This window comes from Branchiostoma belcheri, unplaced genomic scaffold (assembly GCF_001625305.1).
Source record: "Branchiostoma belcheri isolate BF01 breed outbred unplaced genomic scaffold, Haploidv18h27 scaffold42, whole genome shotgun sequence".
Classification (NCBI taxonomy): domain Eukaryota; kingdom Metazoa; phylum Chordata; class Leptocardii; order Amphioxiformes; family Branchiostomatidae; genus Branchiostoma; species Branchiostoma belcheri.
The window spans coordinates 1,740,128-1,768,085 of record NW_017804043.1 but is presented as its reverse complement, the minus strand read 5'-3'; the positions used below and the strand labels follow the sequence as shown (position 1 = coordinate 1,768,085).

General features: G+C 41.7%; 2 protein-coding genes and 2 non-coding genes across 5 annotated transcripts; 2 read left to right on the top strand and 2 right to left on the bottom strand.

Moving 5' to 3' along the window:
• Nucleotides 1–23: 23 nt before the first annotated feature.
• On the bottom strand, nucleotides 24–6,759 carry LOC109478096. Of its 2 annotated transcripts, XM_019779581.1 has the most exons (3): nucleotides 6,744–6,759; nucleotides 1,212–2,338; nucleotides 24–368 (listed from the first exon to the last, which is right to left on the bottom strand). In XM_019779581.1, the coding sequence occupies exons 2-3, from the start codon at nucleotides 2,079–2,081 to the stop codon at nucleotides 141–143; spliced, it is 1,098 nt and encodes a 365-aa protein (XP_019635140.1). In that variant the 5' UTR covers nucleotides 2,082–2,338; nucleotides 6,744–6,759; the 3' UTR covers nucleotides 24–140. The 2 variants fall into 2 exon arrangements, with proteins under 2 accessions (XP_019635140.1, XP_019635139.1); XM_019779580.1 differs by lacking the exon at nucleotides 6,744–6,759 and having other exon boundaries at nucleotides 1,212–2,777.
• Nucleotides 6,760–12,933: 6,174 nt separating this feature from the next.
• LOC109478004 (galactose-3-O-sulfotransferase 3-like) lies at nucleotides 12,934–25,999 on the bottom strand. The gene is made up of 3 exons (XM_019779455.1): nucleotides 25,994–25,999; nucleotides 21,791–22,839; nucleotides 12,934–13,114 (listed from the first exon to the last, which is right to left on the bottom strand). Exons 1-3 carry the CDS (start codon nucleotides 25,997–25,999, stop codon nucleotides 12,934–12,936), a joined length of 1,236 nt encoding a protein of 411 aa, XP_019635014.1.
• On the top strand, nucleotides 16,142–16,213 carry Trnap-cgg. The gene has a single exon. It is a non-coding gene; the product is annotated as a tRNA-Pro (tRNA).
• On the top strand, nucleotides 17,095–17,166 carry Trnap-ugg. Its single transcript has one exon. It is a non-coding gene; the product is annotated as a tRNA-Pro (tRNA).
• Nucleotides 26,000–27,958: the final 1,959 nt, after the last annotated feature.

The window sequence follows — 27,958 nt, the reverse complement described above, 5'->3', positions numbered from 1 at the left end:
CTAGTAATCAGATCTCGCCTAAGCCTTTATCTCATCATTTATGACATCTAGAAGTCGCACCACAAGTTCTGTCAGTTTGTGACTGTCCGCCATTTTGAATTCGAACACCATGTTCTTTCTTCGATTCGAATTCCTTCCCATCAGTCCATGGTGTCTGACAGGCTCTTTCTGGTGTCCGCAGGAGGAGTGGAGACGACCCAGCGTCTCAGCCACTCCTTGCATTTCTGAGTCGCCATTTTCTTGACTTCTCTCGGGACGATGTCGCCATTCTCGGCCTCCGTTCTCCAGACTTGGTCGTGAAATCTCGAGTCGTACCCCGGACCCGTGACCTTGAACGACCTCTCTCTTGCAATGGCTGGTCTCAAAACCTGAGCGAAATAGAATACACCACAGAAAAAGGGGTCACCTGGGTTCACTTGCTTTCGAAACTATACCCAAACATATAAAAGATACACGAGTTGCGACAAGAACCTCATACCGTAAAAGTAGTACAAAGAGAGTGGTGAGTCAGCAACATTGACTCCACTTGATAACTGCAATTTGAACGTTTGCAAATGATTTAGCTACATTTGAAGAGTTTGGTTACACAATACAGCGTCGTATTTTACAGAAGCCATGATTTTTTTATTGTTTGGGAATAAAGGACCCCCCGGAGTCGATTCAGGGACCACTTGGTCGTCTCTGAGCTCTAGTAGGGATAGAGGGATAAGGATAAAGGGATGGGAATAAAGGGTTAAGGCATAAAACTTGACAGTCAAAAGCCGGGCTCTTTTTTCTGTCTTATTGCAAGCTGAGGCGACAAAAATAGCACCAAAGAACGCCACTGAACCATTCACGCAATTTCACACCTGTTACGGGAGATACGTTTACAGATAAGATTGGGTTTTTACACAGGTATCGCACTGTAAGGCGTGAATGCAGGTCACGCGGCTTCTTTGTCATCGAGGCATATGTTTGTGAAAGGTTTTCCCTTCTCGACAGAATGACAAGTTTTACGCCACACGGACTTTAGACAGCTTAGCGACGGGCCAAAACACCTGGTCCAACATACTTGCTACACAGTCATATACAAGCCGATCACAGCATATTTGTAACGATTAGCAACGTGCCAATTATGACATAGCGTAACATTATTATGGTAACTGTGATATGGCGGAAAAACACAGGAAGAAGTAGAGAAAGAAAAAAAAAGTAGCATGTTTGCCACTCACCTGGAAACGGCCGACCCCCGGTACGTAGGTTTGGTTGGAGACCATGTTTTCGGTTGGGGATGGGCGGGACCCAGGATAGGACTTATTGAGATGTCGAATCTCGCCTGGATACGATTTTTGTCTCTGGACTTTGGCTTTAGTCTGTATAGGAGGCAACATGGGCACAGTTTTCTGTTTAGGCGCAGAGTGGGTGTAGGACAGGCGGCTGACTGGTCTACGGTGGTCCTCGTCTCTGAAAATCGCCTCTTGGAGCGAGTCCGAGTCTTCAGAATAGTCAGAAATATAGTCCACGACTTCTGCATTGTCGTTAGGCGTACTCTTGTCGCTATCCTGTTCGAATTGTTCGTCCTCTTCGTCGGCTAGGTCTACCCCCGTGTCGTCTTCTTGTCTTGGGTTGTCTGCAGGTGGTTGTGTTATTGTTGTGTCGTCGTCAAGTTGTCGCCTGCATTCCTCCATTTCCTTCCGCATTTCCAACATGGCAGCCTTCGCCTCCTCCGACAGTGCGGAAAACATGGTCTTCTCCGTCTCTTTCCTCGCCGCCTCATCCTTGGGAGTCACTCCCCATGAGTAGTGTTCGCTGCTGGGGCGCTTGTTTAGGAGCTTCTCTCGCCCCGGCGTCTCTACGGCGGCCGGACAGGAGCGCGTGGAGTGGTGGCTCACCGTGCCGGTGCTAGCGCTGCCCCGGGTGTAAGCCGACAGACGGCCGAACCGTGACACCGCCGGCCGTTCCCTGGTTACCTGCGAAAGCGGTTCGTCGACCTCCTTTGTCTCAGGCGCGCAATTTGTCACGATTATCTCGCGATTTTGCGCCTGAGGCTGTAAATCTTCGCCGGGATCAGACTGTTTGCTATTATCTTCCAGGCCGGCCATTTTTCTCGGTCAGCAAACACAATTACAAAGTGCCTGTGCTAAGCCCACCTGCTTATTCAATTGTTAGGAGTTACCGGACGTTAGCGACGAGTAGCCCGGCGGTTGCGGGCTGTTTCCCCGCCAGCTTGCTGTCGTGCCGTCCGTGGGAGGTAGACAACTTCTCAGTTCCCGTGTCCATCGTGTCTTCGACCGCGTTTCCTCGCTACATTCCTCGGCCTATCCGTGGCGTCAGGCCCGCGTGATGTCAGTTCTCTCACCTGCGGAGTGACAAACAATGAGGCAGGTGTGAATCAACAACAGCGCACCTTTCAGGTCATGTCACCTGGAGTGAACTTGTACGTGGGGGAGGGGGGCGGTGCTGTGGTATCGTTTGCTGCAGGCAGCTAGGGTTTCTCTTCAAACTAACGTCAGGGTTCACTGGCGTTCTTATATGACCCGGCACACGCACACGATAGTCTATCCACGTGCTTCAGCGCGTAAAGAGCACCACACGTACCAACACTCCCGGGTTCGAATCCCAGTGTATTTTACAAAGTACGGGTAGAAAAACACAACTTTTCCCCGTAACTGTTTAGTCATACACCACCCTGTTTGTTAATTGACAAAGGCAACAGTTCTTCAAAGGCCCCCGCCATCGCTAGGTAACGGGCCGGTTAGTGATTAATAACCAGGGTGCCCAGATGTCAAATAGATCACGTTTACTACTGGGTGGTTCTAGCCTCCTTCGCAGTCTTGTTGGGCGTCGGCGTTATTTTTTCTCTGAGCGACGCGAGTAATATGCGGCCGCGAGGGACGATTTGCTGCCGAGGGAGTGTTTGCCACGGAGAGAAGGTTTCGCGCTCCAACAACCTTCTCCCCGTGGCAAAAACTCCCTCGGCAGCAAATCGTCCCTCGCGGCCGCATATTACTCGCGTCGCTCAGAGAAAAAATAACGCCGACGCCCAACAAGACTGCGAAGGAGGCTAGGGTGGTTCATGGAAGGTAGCAAAGTCGGACTTTGCACGGAAGGCGTTTAAAAGGATCAGCACACAGCGGAATAGCGGCGCACAAAAGGAACGTTGTACATCATTAATAACTTAGTTTATTGCCTCTGTACATATTTTATAATCCACAGTAGCTACAACAACTTTCTTACTCCACGAACCAAGTAAAAAACTACAAAAAATGACATGGACTGCTAGAGTTTGTGTTTTGACGCTACTAGTTCCTTTGAGGACATATTTTATTGCCTCTGTACATATTTCATAATCCGAAGTAGCTACAGCAACATTCATTCCACGGACTAAGTGAAAAGTAAAGAAAAACATGACTCGGACTGTTAGTGTTATGGTTTTACTGAGTTTGTGTTTTGACAGTACTAATGTGTTCATTTGAGGACATATTTTTGTGGCCAAGCAGTTTGACTATCAACTACTGTTTTGCTTCACCATGGTAACGCTTATTGGATCATAAAATTTCATAACGAAGAAATTTGTCTGCCTGAAATGTGAGTGTACTTAGTCCAATGTATATTGATTTACGGCAAGCGATTATTAAAACAATAAATCTGTTTTGTACATGAATAGAAAGACTTATTTTACAAGCCTAATGGTAGATAAAAAATCTTTTTTTTTCTCGTACAAATGTCTGCTGTTCCCAAAAATTCTAACTGTGTTTTCACATAGAGCCAGTGAAGAAACCTATAGCATCTCAAGAATAAAATACAATGTATTTTCTTTGTCGTATATTTCTAGCGGCACAACTTCAGATACCCAAGTCGACCTCACCGGGGCAGTCTTTATTCTACAGTCACGACTGTTCCTGGTAGTTTCAGGAGTGAATGTTTGTGGTTTTGTCTTCCACACAATGTTTGTAACAGGAGTTCACATTGTTGGTCTCCCGAAACGTAGTCACCAGACTACCAATCAGCAACTCTGTGACTATGTTTCAAAACACGCTTATGATTCAAATAATGATTACAGGTATTGTTTCCGCGGCCGAAGAAATCAGTAAGTATGTAGGTATATGAAGCAAAAGCAACAAGTAATGACTTGTAAAACAAGAGGAAATTGTGAAGAAAATTATTTTGCACACAAGGGACTGTTGTTTCGACAATTGATATGTTTCATGAAGTAGTGTCGACAACACGAAACAAAAATTAGAGATGCAGTTATTTATTTACTTATTTTTTTAAACTTTTTTTTGTAATTTTTATCTGTAACATACATATATCCATTTGCAGAGGGAACTCAGTCCAGTGCTCAGAATGTGTCATCAGATGTCCGTACATATTTTACTAGGATATGTTAACGGATTCAATCTTCTGTATGTAGTAATTACATGAAGCAAATTTTTGGAACTAATTCGGAAGGGAGGGACTTACTACTCACTGGTATGTTTTCACCCGAAGCTGTACGTAAGAGAGAAAACAGAGATGGCTCAGATTGCCAGCAAAACAATCATGGGGTCCATTATGAGTAATGGTGTCTGATCCTCCCCGCAGGCTATATGGACATCCGTTCGTGCTAGATTTTATCCCTTGGATTGTGGTGCACTTTCTTTTTCATGCACTGTTTAACTAGAAAACAATAGAGTTATCCTGCAAGTTTTTGTGATTTCTTTCCTAGCTCTCTTCCTCTTTTTTTTCATTTTGTGTCTACATGTAGTGATTATATTATAGCGTAAAGGGAAGTTTTAACTTTTTTTTTTGAAAAAAAAAAGTCATGTCAAAGATCATATATGGCAACCTATAACAAACAAGGAGCCTATAGCTATGCTATTTTTTTCGAGGATCTTTTTAGTAGGTCATTCTTGCTCTATGTATACTTGGCATCATTCAGAGCTATTTGCATATATAATATTTGTACCAGCCATTGACAATCGCGTATATTCTGTTCCCTCACGTGGCATGCCATGTGTTTTTTGGGGTAATGCAGAGTAAAGTAAGGTAAATAGAACGATAGAACACCGCCTCCGGGTAAGAACATATTTCCTGTAGTCAGCTGATATGTACCAGACCTACGCGAAGGTCTGTTACGTATTCTGTTTGAAATTAGCATGCCTACCCTAGTGTGTTAAGCTTTCTTCTAGTATTTTCCACTTTTCCCAGTTAATTTATTTCAGCTACTAAAAGATAAAAATATATTGCAAAATAGAGTTTTACAATAAATGGTAAAACGTTATATTTATATAGACCTGGTCCCAGACAAATCAACAACAACAACAAAACTAACGTTATATAACGTCAAATAATAATGTGTCAAATAATTCTAAACACACCAAAATTTTTTAGGAGAAAAAAAAACAAAACGATGTCCCACCGACCTTCACTACACACATTGTACACTACTCACACATACACATACGTATGTGCAGTCTACTATGCATGTATCTGTAGATGTACTCTATTTCTCATACTTAAAGAATCATACTGACGGTACGTACCACCATCTACTATCAATGACTTAGAAATGGCTTTATATATAAGCTCAACCACCACGCACTTTGCTCTTATGCTCGTCATGACCGTTACACTTCAAAAGGCATAACATTTAAACCCAAACCCGACCTAAAGCCAAAGTGCGCGCCATGGACTATGTTTTGTCACGACCGCATAGTCCGACATAAGACGGCACGGTGTCGTTTTACAGTTGCGTGTTTTCACTACAACACACCCGTGTGTGTGGGATCGCCTCTATAGCCAGTGCTTGAGCTCTCCACATATAGAATGTTTTGTCATGGAGGGCTACACTCGTAGACGGCGTTTCCACCAAAACAAAACGCTGCCATCACAAACTCTTGTAAACAACGGAGCGTAGGAATGAACCGAGAAGGTTACACCGAACTACAGTCCACGGCGTTATAAAGTTACCTTTTAGTTGTACAGTAGTGGGTTCATTCCAGTTCAAACGCACTTCGCCATTGACTGGCATTTGAAAGAATTTTAAAACTGTTTACTCCAAACATTTAGACCACAAAGCTATATAGAAAAGCAGGAAGGGTCGCCAAGACGATAACGCTTGTGGCATTCCTGAGTTTTGTCTTAATGCTATCAAACGCCATTCCTTCGACGTATAAAATGTATCAAATGCAGACAATAAACATTAAGTGCTCCATGGCCAATATAGCACGCAGATACACAGAGACACAGAAGTCTAACATATACTAGTATACGTAGTATATCCCTTGGTAATTTATATGTATATGGTGACATATGGAAAGACCTTACCATAAATTTCTGTCTCAAATGTATTCCGAAAACGTAACTGTCCTAAATCCTAGATTCTATAGTTCGCATTTTGAAGAATACAATCTATATATTGCCTTAATCTGGTAGAATACGTACCATATATTCACGCACACCTGTCCTCGTAAACTAAACTAGCCGCCTAGATGTAGCGTTGTCCCCGTCTAAAATGTATTCCGAAAACTTAACTGTCCTGAATCCTAGCTTCTATATTTCGCATTTTGAAGAATACAGCTCATATATTGCCTTAATCTAACAGAATACGTGCCATATATTCACGCCCACCTGTTCTCCTACCATTCAAAACCAGCGACCGCGGCCCGCGTCAAAACCAGCCGCCTGGATGTAGGGTTATTCCCGTCTAAAATGTATTCCGGAAACTTAACTGTCCTGAATCCTAGAGTCTATATATTGACTTGATCTATTAGAATACGTACCATATATTCACGCCCACCTGTCCTCCTACCATTCAAAACCAGCGACCGCGGGCCGTGTCAAAACTAGCCGCCTGGATGTAGGGCTGTTCCTGTCTAAAATGTATTCCGGAAACTTAATTGTCCGAAATCCTAGCTTCTATACTGCCTATTTTGAAGAATACAGCTCATATATTGGCTTAATCTAACAGAATACGTACCATATATTCACGCCCACCCGTTCTCCTACCATTCAAAACCAGCGACCGCGGCTCTCAGTGAAAACTAGCCGCCTGGATGTAGGGCTGTTCCCGAACAAATGCCGTCCTCTTGTCGGTAAGCAATCCACACCGGGCGGTTTTGTCCTCTGCGTGTCGTGACAAGCGCTGGAGTGGGCTACACAAGGGTTAGCGAGAGCTCTTAAGACAACGCTCCAACCCCGCGTTGCCAGGCGACGGTCTGACGCTCGTTTGTAAACGCCATTCACTACCGGTAGTGTGTCCGTTAATCAGAGTTTAAACAGGTCGTTTGGCCCCGGCGTCCAGTTGGGTCAATTTTTCCTCAAACCACTTAACAGGAGACATATCTCGCAGGGTATTTGCTTTCAGATAATTAGGTTGAGCCTGTGTGTGTGTTCGTGTTGGGGAAGTGGGACTGTATCGGCCCAATCTTACTCAAATATCGCTCGATTGTTCGCAAAGTGGACAGAAAACATTCACGGAAATTGGGGTCAAAGCTGGTTCTATAGAAAGGGTCAGCGGATAATTGTTTCGTGACTGTTGGGTTGTGAAATTCTAGATTTTCTTAGAATATTTCTACGAACACGTTAACTTGAAATCTGCTTTGGGTACGGGTAGTGACCCAGTGATTTCTCTCTATCTCCCAAGTCGACGTAAATTCCCTGTCATCCATACAGGACCTTCCCCGACCACCAAACAACCATGGTCGGCTGAAGTTCGGGAGCAGTCTGACCAGATTTAGGCCACCCTTCTATACGGATCAAATCGAATTTGAGTTAAATTTGAGTCAAATTTGACTTCCGAACACGCCACCAGCCTACCATGGCAGACCTCGCCAACCAGCACCAGCCTACCACAGCCGAACTTGCTCCCGACCTATTCCAAACCATGGTTGTGGAGAGTTCGGCTAGTGTTCGGGAGGTCATATACGGCTATGTCCATGTGTGACAGGGGCCAAATGAAGTGAGCAGTCTCTCTGTGTCTCTTTGCTTCTCCCGGTCTGTTTGTTAGCATTGCTTGATCCACACCACAGCGTACAGATCGTGACGAAATTCAACCTTTCTCTTGCGCTGATACTAGTATATAGTCATGGATAGAATATCACGGATATTACCATCCAGTAGTAGAGTTTGTAGTCAGTGTCTATGAGACAATGATGCCCACCTTCATCAACGAAAAGGTAGATAGAAAGAAAGAAAGAAAGACAAAAGGTTGATAGAAAGAAAGACAAGGAATGATGGAAAGAATGAATGAGGGATGGAAAGAAGATAGGGAAGGAGGAACGTACGTAATGAACAAATGAACGGAAGAGAAGGGGAAAAAAGAAAATTTGAGGCAAAGACAAAAGGTAAATAGAGAGACAAACGGAATAAAGTGACGGGTGGATGGAAGATAACAATGGAAGGAAGTGATGAAAAAAGGAACGGGAGAGGATGGAACAATAAAGAATAAAAGAAAGAATCGGAGACAAAAACGCAGATAGAACGAAAGAAAAAAAGAATGAATGAAAGATGAAAAGAAGATATTAAAGGAAGGAAGTGATGAAGAAAGGAATAAGAGAGAAGGGTAGAAAGAGAGACTTGGAAATGAAAACTAGAAGGGGCTCTTGTGGAATTTCTTACCCCCGGTCCTTCACCTCTCTAGTGCCGTAGAAAGTGAATTGAAGAGCGCCGTTTGGGAAACATCGAGAAAGTAACACGACCTCGTTCCTTTCAACTTCTCCACTTTTCCCTTTCAGCAGGAGAGGTTGTCACAACACGTCAAGTGTTCCCGACAACAAGCCGACCATTCACGACAACAATCGGAACGTAAGAGATCCGTCCTTGACCCACAGGTGTTTTCGATCTGGCGGGTACACGGGATTAAGACTGGATAATCCGCAGTGACGTGTTTGTCAAGAAATGTGCCACTGTTGTTAGAGCAACAATGGCGTCTAGCTCCAGTCATTCCGACGTTGGGTGGATTGTACAGAGATCTACGCATCTCTCTCTTTAACACTATTAAACTGGACCAGAGATTTACAAAGTTAACAAACGACGAACTGTTCACATACATAATGTCATCGTCTAAATACCTGGTGATTGAGAAACTCTGTGAATTCGTGTACGCATGTCTCAAGAGGAGAGAAGAAACTAGTAAGCTATTGTAAGCTTTAGAGTTAGATGAATTATAGTATACAGTAGATGTTAGTTTGTATGTACTAGTAACTAGTATCATACAGTATGTTATGTCACCCAATGCATTTAGCCCGGAAGGGCATGAATATGCAATAAACATCATTGTCATTGTCATTGTCATTGTTCATCAAGAATTGAGGCGCATTATTTCAACACTGCGATGTTAGACCCCTGTCAAACATACCCGAATATGGCTAAGTGTGACAGCCGAATAGCCGAATATTCATTTATAATACTAGTATCTTAATTGCTAAACTCTGTTCTCCTGTTACCTGGACGTTACCCATGTTTTGTGATGTAATTTCATGTCTAGTGGTAACTTGAATATAAGCATGTTGCTTGAGTACGTCACCACTATGTATTGTATTTTTGCATGTTGAAATAAAAAAAAAAGAATATGGCTTGCCTCTACCAGGCTTCGGAAGGCGACTGGAAAGTGTAGAAATTGGCCAACTAGAGAGATAACATGCCAGTGGAGTTGGCCCGCCAGAGAATACATTTTGCCGCTCCCGAATCCTGGTAGAGGTTAGAATATGGCCTCCCGAACACTGCTTTACCTCCAACCATGGTTAGAACTATGTCATTTGAGGTTGGCTGGTGTTTGGGAAGAGAAACAGAACATACTCTATGTGTGCATTCACATGCACAGAAAGCCTATGGTAGTTACAAAAACAAATTAGAGTAAGCCTTTTACCATTTAATCCCTCGTGAGAGCAACTTGAATGAACTGTACATTTAAAAAAAAACAATGTGGGTTTTTAGTGGGAAATCCGCTTGTATTTTCATTAGGTCATTGTAGTGCTTCTTTGTAGAAAGAAAAAAAAACATTTACAGCGATTCATTGTACTTAGCTGCTCTTGTTTAATTTTGCCTCACTTATTAAATTTGAGGAAACATTTGAGTTTCTAATGTCGTAATTACTGTGAGAGAGTATTTTCACATAAGAATAGATTAGCAAATTTTCAACCCACCTGGTTTCCGATAACTTTATTAGAATTCCTACGTCATGGGAAGTAGAATCTTAGTTGAAAGAATAGAGTACTTATCGGATTAGGGTGTTATGTTGCAGTGTTGTGGCGTTTGTGTGTGTTATGTTGCAGTGTTGTGGCGTTTGTGAGGGTTGCATTATTGTAAAGAGTCGTCGCCATTTAGGTACGGATAATTGTACTTACCGGTTTTCCCACAGAACAGTCTACAAAATTTATCTGCGTGTCTTAAAGGCAAAGAGCAACGGTAATTATTATTTAATACTACTAGATTCTCCTTCATTGCAAAATGGTTCAGGAACCTAGCCTTTGAGACGAAAGCCGTTTAAACTTACTCTCCAAGCAGAGGTTGTGGGGGAATGATCGTTACCTTTTTATATATGGCCCTTTTTTTGTCCTGATCCCGTCGGTGGCCGCAGACCTTCTCTGGCTAATGGATACTGCCCGACCAATTTGATACTGTCTTTTTGCCACCGAGAGGTGTAGTTAGTAGTTTAAACTACTAACAGAAGTAAAGTACAATGATAATACTTCGGTGAATTAATGGAATTTATATTCCAACGACAAATTCCAATAGTACAGAAGCCACGACAACAACTGTACGGTGTAACGTTGATGCTCCATGTAACGACGATTTTATCTTGTCAGATTGTCAGTCATTGAGAAAGAAAGCCAACCAAAGTCGGACTAAGCTCGGGAAGCTGAATAACTACGTTGGTAACACCACCAGCCAACCGGAAAATAACCAGCCTATTCACAGCGTTCACAAGAGGAAGATTGAGTTACAAGAGTCGTTCTCAACAACAAAAGTCGTCTGTGGTGAAGAACAGAAACACGTGAGTGGTCGGTCGATGTTCACCACCGACGTACTCTCCAAGCAGAGGTTTGGGTTTTGGGTTATTTTTGACGCGTTTTTATGCTTTTTTATCGGGGTTTCTTTTTTGCACTGAATTTTTGTTCACCCAACCCCCCCCCCCCCCAAAAAAAAAATTCCAGTGCAAGAAAGAAACTCCGATAAAAAAGCCTGAAAACACGCGTACGCCAAAACTCACCAAAACCCAAACCTCTGATTGGAGAGTACAAACGACCACACATGACAAGCAAGTCTTTCAAAGTGCACCAGTTAAAGAAGTGCACTTTTATCATCCGCAGTTCCACCATTGTCCACCTACAGTAACATAACACAGAACACTCTGTACTTTTGAATTAGTTCTGTGCCTCTACTGGGATTCGGGATGCGACTGGAAAGAGTAGAAATTGGCCAAATAGAGAGATAACATGCCAGGGGACTTGGTTCGCTAAATAGAGTACAATTTGCTGCAAATATAATGGACCAACTCCTCTGGCATGTTATCTCTCTGTTTGGCCAAATTGTACTCTTTCCAGCCGCCTCCCGAAGCCTGGTAGAGGCTAACGGCGATCCACTTCACAAAACTGTAATATGTTCAACATTGTTTCTGTTTGTTTGTTTGTTTCAACCATTGTTTATACGCGAGAATCTTAAAGAGGCATGCACTATGTAGACCGCTTTTTATTGAGGTCATAAGGAAATAGTCAGACAAAATATATAACAAAGTTACCGTTGACATCATTTAAAGCCCTAATAAATCTTGTAACACGGTGTACCACGGTCGTGGAGCTCTATTTTATGTATGCTCTTGAAAAGAGATCCTATAAGCATGTTTGCTTCTTGTCCGATCCTCATAAATGTGTAGAAAGTGTACTCCTCTGTTAAGGGCTGACTTTGTTTCATCAAGTACCATCGAAGATGAAGAGCAGAGGCCTGAACAAACAACGTCTAGGGTGAAAGTGTATCTATCCTCTGTTTCAGTAGTCTGGACGGTTTTTTTTTGTTTGAATCCTCCATTCATGAGAAGCACAAATCGTCCCGCAGGTCGCTTTTTATTGAGGTCATGATGGAAGAGGGAAGGGTCAGACATAATATAAAAAGATGCAGCAGTGGATGCTACCTGAAACGTCTGACGTTCCAAAATCATATCCAGTTGCTTGAGTAACTGTTTTTTGGTGTATATTATCACCTGGATGTCTAACCTTCACCGACGTACAAGTATGTAGCGCTAGCAAAAATGGTTTACCTTGGGCGTTTAGGTTAAGGTTAAGTTATATTGAAATTCAATCAGTCGCAAGAACAGATCTAAATAACTCTGGTGAACCGGTAAATTCCCTCACACAATGCCAAAAATTTGGGCAAATAAAGCTGGTTAATGGTCTACTACATTTGCCTTGACATTACACAAGGGTCACTGACCGATTAAAGCTTGCTGACCACTCAAGTATATGTATCTATGGCAATCACTCGAGATCTTTATTTGCAATCAGATACAGATTCACGTACAGATACAGACTCATGTACACAGATTCACGTACAGATACAGATTCGTGTACAGACACAGATTCATGTACAGATATACAGATACAGATTTTCCGAGTATGATGACCGTGTCAGTCCCTACACCTGAGTGAGGGTCACAGTTGACACGGTGGCCTTCGCGTGGATTTGTTTAAGGTGGATAACAAGTTGCGAATCTGAGACCCACACACTTTGGGCACCACTCAAGTACATAACACGTTTATCATGTTTACCTGCATACTACTCCAATGTCTACCCCGAAGCTGTTAAAACTCTTGCTAACGCTGTAACCGCTGTTCTGGAATTTATATTATATTTACCCAATTATATACATCAATCAAATGCAGAATGTGCTAACAAAGGTCAAATAGGAGATTTCTGGAGACCATTGGCATGTGCAGTGTTCGGGAGGACTTTTTTTTGACAGGGGCTTTACTTTCGTCACTTAGACAGGGGCTTTGGTTCAAGCACGCGCTTAGAGCTGTGTGCTTTCCTCTCTTCTGTTTCTTTTCTTCTGGAGGCTTGCCTAATTCCTCGAAGAATGTTGAGAAAGTTTGTACAGCCGTCAGGAGGGCTGAGTTGGAGGAACGGGAGGTCAACGTTCTCTCGACCCTTCCTCCAACTGAGGAACAAACATGTCAGACGGTGTTTGAGGACGTGTTTAGCCACTTTTCAGTTCAAACCGACCGTGGATACGATTCACGGGTATAAAGCTGTTTTTGTAGCCTCTACCAGGATTCAGAGGCAGCAGGAAAGAGTGAAAATTGGCTAAATAGACAGTACTACTTTTGGGTTTAGGGTTATTTTTGGCGTGTTTCTTTTTTGCACTGGGGCCTTTTTTTCACCTGACAAAAAAAGAAAGAAACCTCCGATAAAAATACCCCTAAAACACGCCAAAAATAATCCAAAACCCAAACTTCTGCTCGGAGAGTATCATAGCTAAATATGTGGCATCCCCAACACTTTCAACATAATTAGAAATAATCATTCTTTGACAAGATTCCTACGATGGCAACCGCTAAGTTGGATATTGTGTATTTTCCCATACGAATGACCTTGACAAGACCTAAATAGCAGTATAACATTTCATGAAGCACAAAAGTTACCCCTTCAAAGTGCCGCACAGATAAACAGGAAAAAGCTAATGTTTCAAAAATAACAAAGAAACCCACCACACCAGAAACTGTGTCTTGTACCAACGACGTTACTTAATTGAAGATTAAGCTGGTAAAAATGATCAAAATGCGACTTCAACGACCTTCAAGTAGATACTTTCAAGTAGATACTCTTAAAAGCAACACTGTCGCAATTGCTGAATGAAAAGAAAAAAAGACTTCGAAAGAAGTGAGCATGAAAGGCACTAAGAACACAACAAAACAATGTAGCTTCCTCCCTGACTGTACAGTCGCTCGTTTAGTGAATAGATGAAAGACCTTCCGAGAGACAAAGTGTTTGCATGGAGCCAATTATAGCTGTGTACTTTCTAGTCAATTGGTAGTAAGAGAGATAGATTCCAGTTTAACATTTACACAGCGATACATTTAGGGTCCTTACAGTCGCCTTTTCATCTAGTACAGTCACAATGAAACCTGTTATTTTCTGAGGTTTCAAACGGTAATATTGACGTAGAAACTCTTTTGAATAATCTGCGATTAGTATGCTAAATGGTTAATAATGCTTAGTGGATATTCACTTTTTGTTTGTTTAATCATGGATATTTCTTTTTTTCTTTCCCTTCGTCCCTCCTTCCTTCTTTTCGCTCTATCTTTCATGCATTCAGATGTACTAAGGTCAGGCTTCAAATGACTTAGATACTCGGACCAAAAACTGTCAAAACATGGCTACAGGCCAGCATATATGTGCTATATATGCTGCGCATGCAATCTAATGTTGACACAGTTACAACCACTTCCTTTGGGACAAAAATACGTCCAACATTCACCAAGAAAGTCAATGCCAAGGCTTCTTAGAAGCATTCATATTTCTTCACCCTACCATTGTTTTCACCGTTTTCATCGAAGTATATATTCATAACAAGAGGTTACATGGGGATCAAGAACTTTGATCGTAATCTCATCCATCTTCAGATCTTCGCCCAGTCGACAAGACAGAGTAAATATAGAATGTTTGCTCTGGTATCTAAACATATTAACCAACCACTCTGCGGTAAGCCCATAATAGGATTACGTTTTTGATTGATCTCGTGGTCCTACACCTTTCTTCTGTTTGCAAAAAGTCGTCCCCTTTCTATTTTAGGCCGTACTTTATTTGTTTGGTAGTGATAAATGACAAAGCAACGTTAGATAGGAAAATATTTTTGTTGTTTATTCTCTTTTCTTATGTATCAATATTGGAAAGGGTGTGCATGAGAATTTCGTCACTAGGTGAAAGGTGACTGTAGCATGCAGATTCGTAGAGCCTTGTGTGTAGCTTTGGAATGCATGTGTATACGAGCACGTCGGCAGAACGTACTGCACCTGCGAGAAATCCCCATTTTTCACGGTTTTCGTTGGATAATTGGTCAAGGTTTCATCAGGATTTTGCCTGTAGCAGATAACATCTGGAAACTACAGACGGGATATTGACCTCATATACACGAATACGACCTTATACATGTATGAGACGTTCTGCCGAAGTGCTATGCACAATACATTACGGGTTTCGCGCAGGTGCAGTACGTTCTGCTGACGTGCCGTGTATATGTACGAGTTTTAGGTAAGTATTCCACTGAGGCTAGATCACTGAGAGACAGATTTGACTCATCTCTCAAAGATCTTCGAATGATCTTCCAATGATCTTCCAATGATCATAATCATCTCTCCATGATCTTTCAAAGGTCTCAAGGACCAATGACGCTTTAGGTGGCCCATAGGCGGTGAAATATGCCTTAGCTGTTTACTATGAAATATTAGTACTATATAACGTTTTCTGTAATTGTGAGGCCGTATATCAGCCTCGCTATCTGGGCTACCATATATTGTCTAGTTGCAAGACAAATAGAATAAATGCTACAATAAATACTATGAAATACAGTGGCTTTGCTGTGCTTTAGCTCTGTGGAATTTAGTGGCCCTGTACTAGCTGTATTGTTGTGGATTTACGATCGCAAATAAAGTCTAGGTTGAGAGGGGTTGTAAAGTTTTACACACGGTTGGCTGACCGGTCAAGGTACAGGGCAACGTGAACATCACCCCACTTCCCTAGCATGTAATAACGTTATAGATTTTTGGCGACGCCTAAGAGAAGGTAGCAATGTCTATCACTATTCAGGTCTGTGGTACCCAACGAATTCTAGTAGCTCAGCAAGACAACAACAAACAAGTAACAGATTATACGTCGATGAAGGTTAGACATCCAGATAATACGATACGCCAAAAAACAGTTACTCAAGCCCAGTTGCTTGAGTAACTGTTTTTTGGCGTAAGTCACAGATATAAAATAAAATTGGTAAAATAAAAAAAATCGCACCAGTGTAAATTGATATCATCACATGAACTCAGTACGTAGAAGTGCTCTGCGATACGTTTCTCAGAGTAGATATAATCACCAATTGCCACGTCACGTACCGTAGGTGGTATGTGTTACACCGGAGGCTTTACCGGTTATACTACGGATATGCAAAGGAAAAGCAAACACCTCATCTCAATTCGGCCTGTTGGTCTAGGGGTATGATTCTCGCTTCGGGTGCGAGAGGTCCCGGGTTCAAATCCCGGACAGGCCCTGACAGTTTTTTTGTATGCAAAAACAACATTCTTTTCTCCGAGTGCTACTTTCTATTGCTTTATTACTGCACTGAAAATCTGATAGGGCGGCCGACGACGTGAAAATACCAGCAAAGACAAATCGCGTACTGTATCAGAAGCGCCCCCTTCCAAGTCAGCTGAAAACTGCAGATAAGTAAGTTTTCTTAGAGCATGATAATTCTAAAGCCAGTGTTAAATAAAGATCATTGCCGTGACTTGAATGAACTAGCAATGTAATGTTGTAAAGTTTCTATTCAAAATTGATTTTACTAAGGAAATTTCTTCTTCTTCTGCCTCTGCTTTCGATTAAGAACTTAGGCCACACCGACTTAATTTTATGGATGACATCCGCGCGCGCATTGATTTTCGCCTGTCGCCCTCAAAAAAAAAAAAAAAATGATCACCTCCACCGAGGCTCTGGTCTGGGTAGTCCATGGTAGTTAGCGACAAAACGGATCCGAGCACCCAGGCTATCGAATTCGAAGCTCCACGACTCAAGAACTCAGTACATACGTACAGTACCGTTTCATAAATGCCGCAAGAACCCAGCATGTGCCGGCTTGTCGTATACGTCGCTAAGTACTGTCGCGAATTCACAATAACAGCTTTGTATTCCTGTGGTTTAGCACCATTTTTATTTTTGGCGAGAATTTTTTTTATTCGCCCGCGCGCACTAATTTGGGGGTCTTCAGAGGATGTCATCCATAAAATTAAATCGGTGTGGCCTTACGGCCATTATCTAACCAGGATCTAGCTAGCTGTGTTATAGGCGTAAGCAGATCCATATGTCGATACCAGCTGTACAGCTGTGACAAGAAGACACTTTCATGTTCTCAGTTTGTAGACAGATAAAGAAGACGGCCTGTTGGTCTAGGGGTATGATTCTCGCTTTGGGTGCGAGAGGTCCCGGGTTCAAATCCCGGACAGGCCCTTGCTTTTATTTTTTTTATATACAAGTGACCGCTGTTTATTACTTTAGTATTTGAAGACATATGCAAATTATCGGTAGACAAATCCGCCAACCGTCACACGATTTTGACCTAACACTTTAGATGGAAGCACCTTACAGTCAACTAGTGACTTGCCTAATGAACATCTACATTGTATTTGTTACCAGTTAAATAATATAAGAGCTTCATTTCACTTTTATCTATTATAACATGAGCAGTAGGTATATTAAGGCATTGTCAACATTAAGGTTTTTTCCCTATCTCTTATTTTTACACGGACCAACATGTATACTGTAGACGCCATGTCTGTGTTGCTCCTTGTGAAACCTGTACTCCCAACCCATATGGTGATTCCCGCCTCCATTTTGTACAAGAAGATTGACGTAAGATAAGACATTGGCAACGTTCAGATTTTGATAAAGTCTTTTCCCTATTTCTGATTTTTACACGGACCAACATGTATACTGTAGACGCCCTGTCTATGCTGTTCATTGTGAAACCTGTACTCCCAACCCATATTGTGATGTCCGCCTCCATTTTGTACAATAGGATTGACGTAATCGCCGGGATAATAGTGGTAAGGAAGGGGGCGGTTCTTCAGGTCTTTTTGGAAGGGGAAGAAACCGTAGAGGTAAAGCTTTTCGCAGAAGGTCGTCAGCACTAAAGTAGTGAAGAGCCCAACAGTCGGCTTCCTTCTCCAGCGTTGACCTGATATAGCCGACGCGATTCTGAAAAAAAGAAGCTCTTAGTGTGTTTCTCGTAATAGCTGTACAAGTTACAGAATACATACATACTGTAACATATCTTTATAAGTCTCTATACCAGATTTAGGCCCCGCGTACCTTTTCATTAGCCTGGGTACCATTCTATTTGTATGCCGGGGATCTCATACTCGCTTCCTAAAATATCTTATAGGGAGCGAGTGTGGGAGCCCTGGCAAATAAATAGGATGGTATCCAGGCTATTTTTTATACTTAATCGAATCAAATTTGAGTTAAGATTGAGTCAAATTTGAGCACGTTATGATACATATCAGATCAAATGATAAGGTTACTTACAAGTTAACACTCCTGGTTTTAATCATTCCGATGATTCTCGACTTGGTGTTCAAGAGCGCAAACGACAAATTATATCGTGTGAGTGCCCCTCTGAGTTTGCTTTTCGACGAGCTGTCCAACATCAGTATTGTTTCTCTGATAAAACGAACGCGACTCTCGTACACATATTTACTCCGATTCCTCATTATAGAAGACTTGTACATCCGATTGGAAGTTTGTGGGCTCACGATTGTCATGTTGGTTCGCCCACCAACGTCATTTTCGAACCCCGAGACGGCCGGGAGGTCCATCCGTACCACGAAGTCTTTGGAGTCAATTTCGTGACCGCAGTTGCTACCCAGGAGGATCCCGCTGTTGCCCACGAGAGAGCACGTCTTCTGGTGACCAACGATGTCTCCGGCCCGACAACGCCGTTTCTTTGACTGACACTTGCTTTTCTGTGGAGGGTTTCCCAACCAGCCAACACGGAACTGACTGTTGAGACTCAACCGTGCTGCGGCGGCTCTGTAAAAAATATATGTTTGTTTGTTTGTTTGTGCCTTTCTTTATACTCGATATACATCTACAGATAGATCACTCAATTCGGCCATCTTGGCCGCTTTTTTAAAAATTCATTCTTTATTTCAGGCCAATGCCCATATCATATCTAAAAACAGACAAACAAAAAGATGGAGGCATACCATTTTTGTGGGGGTCAAGTACTAATTTAAATGTTACAAATAGAAACATAACGCTTGCAAAGCAATTACACAATGTTACGTATCACATTGCCTTGTCTAACAAACTGCTGACTAAAAAAAATCATGTATGTGGTGACCAGCCCCTTTAACTCCTGCAACTTGAAACATAATGTAACTCAACACCACAGGGTGTCTGCTACAGCACCAGTTACCATGGTGACAGGTGTCTGGTCCAGGCCATTGACGTTATATGTTTGGAGGAGAAGAAGAAGAAGAAACAGAGCAAAAACAATATGCTTTCCTTCTGAGTTAGAATGTAAACATATGACATGTGCACTTTACTCATATAGTGGTAGATGGAGAAAAAATGTGCCTAAAGACTTCATGTCTTTTACCAGCTCATGCAGACGAACTTTGGAATATATAGACAGACATACCGTACTTTATCCGCTGCCGTTTTGTTGTAAACCCAGCCCGATGTTGATGTTATGTCGTGTAGAATCCGTCTCCTTTTACCACGAGACGTGCTGTTGTTTTTACGTGTCGTCTTTTCCCTGTAGAGGATGGTATCAGGGGTGCCAAAGAATTCATCAGAATTTTACGGAATTCATACGATCCTACTAGGAAACATACGAAGTTTACGGAATACATACGATCCATTACGCGGAAACATACGATCCTTACTAATTTGGGGTCATCTGGGGTCATTTGGTGACTTGCCGCCGCGATCACCGGTTCCACCGATTCACGAGCCAAACAATCACTCTTCAAGTATTATTGTATTCTTTGAAATTTATATATTTATATATATCATAGATTTATAATATTCAGGACTCAACAGATAAATTAATCTCATATACGCACGCCTAAAATGCGATGGCAATGTCGACTTTTATAATGATAACTGACCGGACTAACTGTGCTGGTGTGTTGCTGTATGTCCGCTTGGATGTAACCGGTGGCAAGATTGGCTTCATATAACCACTAAAAAGAAGAAAAGCATTTTTACATAGCCATTGCCGTCTATCTAAAGAATCGACAATGAAAGAATTCAGCTGTTAGAAATTAGAAACAGACAATAGAAAAATACTGTTTCTATATTACCTTAGTGTGTCGCTGTCTTGGTTCTCATACACGAAACTTGCCATCATAAGACAACATGTCACTAATAAAAAAGTAAAAACGATTTTGGGAAGTCGATCCATGGTGTGTTTTTGTACCTGGGAAAAACAGAGTTAGAAAAAAACGTTATTTGGTAACAACTTACTTACGTAAACGTTACTTTGGTTGGTAACAAGGCTACGTTATTCTTAGAGATTATTCTCCTGGTTATCAATAAGCAGATTATAATAACACTGTTCTTTAGTTGATAAGCAGGAAATGTGGAATAGTGGAGAACTAAATAGGATGACACCCAAATTGAATTAAATCAAACCATTGAGAACCCATACTACATACTATAATCTATAACCAAACTAAACTCCTCAATAGTTGTAATAGTATTATGTGGTAATCACTTTGAAACCGACAATGAGCTTGAACTTACCTCAAACGAGCAGAATCTTCATGCAGAACGTCCATGAAGTATAATCCCACACATAATATGTGCAAAAGGCATTAGACTAGTGGTTAACGAGCCGGGCAAAGTTGAAGAGATCAGTCCACTTTTCACAGAGGGGTGGGCATGGAGGGCATACAAGCCGGAAACTGAAGCATGAAAAAACGTCTATCGACTTTGCATACCTAAGGTGGTGGAAGACAGTATCATTGCGATCAGGGAAAACTGCGTTCCATACATGTATTTCAAGCCTTGTTCAATTGTTGTACATCTATCCTGCTTTACCCGTGCACTATCTATTGGTTATGTCAAAGTTAACTCACGAAGAAGAAGATCATGACAAAGGCAAGGTGTATAAATAGAATCAGCTCCAGGCTATAAGTACGTTACAGTATCTATAATGGCAGAAAAATGTTAAATCATGCATAATCAAGGTGGCTTTTGGCTTGATGTACATGGTGGTAACATATACGAAATGCTTATTAATTAGTATACTCCAGTGTCAAAGATATCTAGCTAGGACTAAGGTAGACTTGTGTTTAGACATTACACACTGAACTAGTTATCATATGTCAAGTGTCAGTGAACATTCACAATGTCTGAACCGTCGTTAACTGGATGATCGACTCATACACAGTTGCTGAACCTTGACCTCCCATATGTCTCTAAATTGTTTAGGAGCTAGGAATCGGATTTAATTGATGTTACTTGTACATTGTACCTCTGATTTCTAGCTCTCCACCACATCACATTTTCTTTAGTATTCATTGTTTGTATTTACAGTTATGCATATTGGAATAAAATGCAGATATATCACGCTTTATTTCAATTGCAAGGTTAGTTAATTTAAGATATTGTAATTTGCTATGTATATTGTATTAGTATGTATTTTACTATAAACAAGGACTTCAGGAATATTATAATTACAATTCTGCTTGTCTGAATAACAACAAACAAACAAACATACAAACAAACATACAAACAAACATACAAACAAACATACAAACAAACAAGACGAATAACAGCATGTCAAGTGCAACTGGAACATGTTCATTTCAAAGCGTTGTTTTATAAAATGTTTTATTCGTTGGGATACAAGACAGTTTCCTTCGGATTACAACTATGCAGCGAATAAGGAAAGAAACGATTTCTCAACATTAAGTATTTTGATTCCTGTATCAAACCATCTCTGTAGAAATGTGTTAGATAGTCCAACATAGAGCAATAGGATATCTGTGGGTTACAGTATACACAGTATGGTCTTACTGCGTCCATGAACGCATTCTTACGGTGCGTTCTTCCTTGATACTTCGACGGGTCGATGTCTTGTTGTTTCCCTAGAACTCTGATTGCCCTCTCTGCTTGCAGAGCAAAGTGACATTGCGACGTTCTCTTGATGAGTTCACAATCTTCTAGGTCAATGTCAAAGCCAGGACTCCATCTTGATTCGCTGATTTTCAAAACAGAACCGTAGACAGAACAAGCCTCTCCTCTCAATAGTTGATCACAGTGTTCCTTCATTTTCGCGTTTACGTGTCTGAAGAATCTTAGTTCACCGTTGAAGTCGTTTTCAGATCGTTCTATTTTGTTCCAAAGGGTTTTGTTGAAGTAGTTGTATAGAGCGTAGTCAACAGAACTCCATTGTTTATGTTGTTTCTTTTGTGTTGTTGGTATTTCGACATGGCGCCATGAGTAGTTGCGATTGTTTGCAACATAATAAAGGATATCTTTCAGAGTCCAACACATTTCACGTTTCAGTAAAACCAGCGATTCGTCGAAATGCTCCATGATCATAACTAGTGAAAACTGCCCTTCGATTTGGCGAACGAAATCTTTGGATATCTTTTGTTTTTGTTGTTGTGTTTGCAGTATTTTCATGTTTTCTTGCATTGGGAACCCTAGATCAACTGCCATGGGATTCCTAGTAAAACAAAAAGGATAGCGAGAACCGTGGTCACATTTCATATCGTATTTCTCCGGACTGTCCAGGAATGTTGCAATGCCAGCTGGTCCATCCTCACTGATGTTAAACTTCGAGGATAGTTTGTAGTAATTCCATACTGACTTAAGCTGGCTGAAGGGCTCTCTTAGTATTGTGATGTACACTGTATCGTTAGGGAACATACTTCTGAACTTTTGACTGTTGAATATCGTATGGTAAACCCAAATGTCTGGCTTGCCCTTTGGCAGGGCCATAAGATTCTGCGAAGTCATACCATGGGGATACGCCATGCTGTTTTTGAATGGTTTGGGCAAAAGAAACGTCAAGTTCTTCCTGTATCCGAAACTGTTGATGACATTTTTGACGGTGTCTCCTCCTACTTTGTGGTTCTTGGCAAGGACAATGCGAGTTTTCACCTTGCAACGTTGCCATGGATACGTCTGTAAAACAGTCTGTAATTGGTCCTCCAAAGGCCTATCATGACGTCCAAGGCCATTGACCCAATCAGAGCCACTGACGTACTCCCTTTTTAGACGTCTGTCGCTGGTTCTAATACAGAAAACAGTGCGCATTAGGCTATTTTATAGACCTCATTGTAGCTAGCTAGCTAGCTACCCAGATGGATAGCTAGCTAGCTAGCTAGCTAGAGAGAAGGGTGGGTATAGAGCCGCTAGCTAGCTAGAGAGAAGGGCTGGTCTAGAGAGAAGAGTGGGTCTAGCTAGCTAGCTAGCTAGCTACCCAGATGGATAGCTAGCTAGCTAGCTAGCAAGAAAGAAAGGTGGGTATAGAGCCGCTAGCTAGCTAGAGAGAAGAGTGGGTCTAGCTAGCTAGCTAGCTAGCTACCCAGATGGATACTAGTAGCTAACTAGCTAGCTAGCTAGACTGGAGAGAGGGGTGCGTGGACATAGAGCCTAGTGCTAGATAACATTAAAAGCTTCACATCTACAGTTATTGTAACAATGGTCTTACCAAGCATCGTCTAAATCATGAGCAAGACAAGGAACAGATTGGTTGTGGAAGGGGGGGGGGGCGGCACCGAGACTGGCATCTGACAAGAGACATTAGAGAACAAATGACAACCGTCTTAACACAACTAGCTACTGATTTGCATCGACCATTATGATGATATATACCATTTATGAAACATGCAAATTCATATTGCAAGACAATTTAGCAAGGATAAAGTATACCTCATAACATACCTGGGAATCAAGAATATGGCAATAGTGGTAACTACAACAAACACTAGGAGCAATTTTCGTCGTGGAAACCTGGAAAAGATTCACCAACAATAAGTTCAAAAGAGTCAAGTTGCACAGAGGCACATGTCAATGTACTGAGTTATGTGCATGTGCGTATCTAATTCTTTCAGAAAATTAGTTAAGGTGACATAATGCTTTTGATTGATAAATTGTGGCTTGACTTCTTCTACACGATGCTTGCCTTGCCAAGAATAATGGACATTTACAAGTACTAACCCGATAGTTAGAAAACTATTTTGAAAAGTACCTGGCCACCCAAAGCAACATACTGGCATACCTCATGCCTACTAGCAGGTGTAAATATGTCCTAGCATCTAGAGATCCAAGGTCCAATAGAATGCAGGCTTGCTGCTGAAAATTAGAATATGTTGAAACTCGAACATGAAGTCTTTCAAATCAGTAATGCATCATTTTTATCAGGTGTATGTAGTATAGGATCTCAATGTACGATGGGGGAGGGGGGCACCTTTGGCTAGCTTACAACATGTCAGATTCTTCACCAATCAAAACAAACTCACAGCTGTCCTTAACCTTTGAACTCCATGACCGGTCGGACCGCCATGTCTCCATGCCGTGTGACCTATCACTAAGGACTCGTCTTTGGATCCGACAAAATGCCGAAATCACGGTGAGTTATGATCAGACTGTCAAATAAAATCCATTAACACTATATGTAGTAATTAGTTGGGGTAAGATAAATGACCTGTATTTGTGTCTATGATAGCTTGATCAGGTGTATTGTCACCCAACCATGAAGTGAGTTTCTAGTAACCTTACACAAGCTTTTGATTTGACAATGTATTTGTTACTGCTCGTTTTTTTTTCATCCCAATTAAAAAATCGTCCTTGTTGTTATATATCCAACATACGGTACGCCTGACATTACATCCTGACCTTTTACAACAAGATTTCTAGTCAGTTTGACCCCTTCATGTGCGTAATACACGCGCAGCTCGACTGGTTTGTCTTGATCGTAAATCAACATCAAATAGAAAGACCGGGTGATTTAGAGTACCACAGATCATTAGATGGGGGCCCGCATGCCCTTTTCTGTGGAGCGTAATCGGCCGTTTTAATTCTACGTAGAGCGTAGACGGACCGCTCTAATGAAACGTAGGGCGTAATTGGCGCATTTTGCGTAGAGCGTATTCGCCGTTTTAATTCTACGTAATGCGTTGTAGCCACTTGGAATTTAACGTAAAGCGTAATAGTGAGAGTTTCCTAAATACAGAGTAATACGTAGCCAGCTCTCAAAATTTAGCATAGAGCGTTGTCGGGACCCCCATGCTGGCCCTCTTAGATGACTTCGCCACGCTTAAACACTTCTGACTAAACTGTGCCTAGTTCTACAAGACAGAACCCAGACTTTCTGGTTCGGTTAGTGTACCTAACTCTGTACGCTACAGAAAACTGTATCAAATACGGGCCGGCCTGCCTTGAGGGTAAGTATTTTACTACTTGTGTTTTACGAGCATAATCAGCCATGTCTGTAAATCGTTTATGTCGACATGACCGCACTTCTGTCATCCTTCATCCTAATAATCCATACGTAGGCCTCCTCTAGCCTCTACCAGGCTTCGGGAGGCGGCTGTAAAGAGTAGAAATCGGCCAAATAGAGAGATAACATGCCAGGGGAGTTTGTCTGCTGGGAGAGCAGTGACCAGTGTGGCAAAATGTTCTCTCCCAGCAGACAAACTCCCCTGGCATGTTATCTCTCTATTTGGCCGATTTCTACTCTTTACAGCCGCCTCGAAGCCTGGTAGAGACTAGATGAGGCTAGGCCTCATCCTGAAACATCAATTGGATATAGAGGCATTATTATAAACTGTAAAGTCTTATACCAATGTCTTCCTATACTCAAAACAGTGTAACACTCTCTTGGCAGGCGGTTACCTTTTGAAGATTCGTGCCTTCATGTCAAAACTAGATTTACCGATACACCCATATCTACGTCATGTTGATTTACGAGTGACTGAGCCCTACGTACGTGCCTCACTCTCCCAGCTCCCACAAACCGAGTGAATAAGAATTGATATACCATCAGAAACACTCAATAAACCCAAGAAATCTGCTGTAGCAGCTAACAAATAGTAACAAATTGTGCAGTCGTTATACATGTCAGCCTCGAATGCGCTTTTGGCATATTTGGCATCCTTCATGCTAACATTCCATACGTCGGCCTCATCCTGAAACAATAATTGGATATCGAGGCATTATCATAAACTGCAAAATCTTATACCAATGTCTTCCTATACTTAAAACAGTGTAACAATCTTTTGGCAGGCGGTTACCTTTTGAAGATTCGTACCTTCATGTCAAAACTAGATTTACCGATACACCCATATCTACGTCATGTTGATTTACGAGTGACTGAGCCCTACGTACGTGCTAACTCTCCCAGCTCCCACAAACCGAGTGAATAAGCTTTGATATATCCTCAGAAACACTAGATAAGCACTAGAAAGGCCGACATTTGCTTGAGAGCAAATGCAGCAGATGGCTTCACCACATCCCCCATACCGAAAATGGATCTATCCTACGATGGCTGCCAATAGTCTACACCCCCATGCAGCAATGGAACCTTCCAATGCCGGAAATAGCCAAAAAGCCCTATTTTACATAACTTTAAAGTGGTGTATGTCAAAATCGAGAATGACATTCTTTGGACATGTGTCCAAGGTATCCCCATACCAAATTTCAGGTCATTCGGATTTAATATTATGGCACAGGAGCCAAAAATGTACATTTTTGGTCCGAAAATAGCAAAAAAGCCTTATTTTTCCCAATTATAAAGTGGTGTATGTCAAAAGCTTGAATGACTTTTTGTAGACATATGTCCAAGGTATCCCCATACCAAATTTCAGGTCATTTGGTTTTAGTACCTGGGAACCAGATCTCAAAATGTATATTTTTTGCCTGAAAATGGCCAAAAAACCCAAATAAAACAATTTTTCAAAAAAATGAAAAAAACGCGTCAGGGTATTTGCCCACTCTACCTTCATGCCAAATTTCGTGTTATTTGGCCAGAAAATGGCAGAGATGAATCCATTTAAAGAAATGGCAGGAGGAGAAGGAGGAGAAGAAACATGAGGGAACACAATATGTCTTCACCACTTTGTGGTGAAGCCATAACAAGAAAGCTGCTATAGCAGCTAACAAATTGTAACAAATTGTGCAGTCGTTCTACATGTCAGCCTCGACTGCGCTTTTGGCATTTCTGTCATCCTTCATCCTGATATTCCATACGTCGGCATCTTCCTGAAACATAAATTGGATATCGAGGCCTTATCATAAACTGCAAAATCAAATCTTATACCAATGCCCTCCTATACTCAAAACAGAGCAACAATCTTTTGGCAGGCGGTTACCTTTTGAAGATTCGTGCCTTCATGTCAAAACTAGATTTACCGATACACCCATATCTACGTCATGTTGATTTACGAGTGACTGTGAGCCCTGTACGTGATCTACTCTCCCAGAAACCGAGTGAATAAGAACTGATATATCCTCAGAAACACTAAATAAGCCCAAGCTGCTATAGAAGCTAAGAAATAGTAACAAATTGTGCAGTCGTTCTACATGTCAGCCTCGAATGTGCTTTTGGCATTTCTGTCATCTTTTATCCTAATATTCCACACATAGGCCTCATCAATTGGATATCGAGGCATTATCATAAACTGCAAAATCTTATACCAATGTCTTCCTATACTCAAAACAGTGCAACACTCTTTTGGCAGGCGGTTACTCGTACCTTTTGAAAATCGGTGCCTTCATGTCAAAACTAGATTTAGCGATACACCCATATCTACGTCATGTTGATTTACGACAGTGACTGTGAGCCCTAGGCTGTACGTGATTTACTCTCCCAGCTCCCAGACACCGAGTGAATAAGAAATGATATACCCTCAGAAACACGTAGTTAGCACTTATGGCACGGTCACGTTTCCAAGCCGGGGCCAAATACACAAATAGTGCTCATGGTTAATTTTCTAAAACTTTTTTGTGTGCTTTGCTGCCTTATATCATAATTTTCGTTCCACACGACTGCCCGGCCAGGCACCGGGTTGGGAAATGTGACTGCGCCATTAATAAGCCCAAAACACATAGGCAAGAAGCCTACTACAGAAGCGAACAAATCAGTACCAAATTGTGCAATTATTACACATGTCAGCATATAATATTTTTTACATGGCACACAAGTTATGAAATAGTTTACCTTTATCTGCTGAACATTACAGACGCCTTCAACACTGGAAACAAAATGATTCGGGCG

Bases quoted from the DNA above. Each gene is read 5' to 3' on its own strand.
- LOC109478096 (XM_019779581.1), bottom strand. From the start codon at position 2,081: ATGGCCGGCCTGGAAGATAATAGCAAACAGTCTGATCCCGGCGAAGAT. The intron at 369-1,211 runs GTGAGTGGCAAA...TATTTCGCTCAG, and splicing joins CGGGGGTCGGCCGTTTCCAG to GTTTTGAGACCAGCCATTGC.
- LOC109478004 (XM_019779455.1), bottom strand. The intron at 13,115-21,790 runs GTATCAAGGAAG...TTTGTTCCTCAG, and splicing joins CAAGACATCGACCCGTCGAA to TTGGAGGAAGGGTCGAGAGA.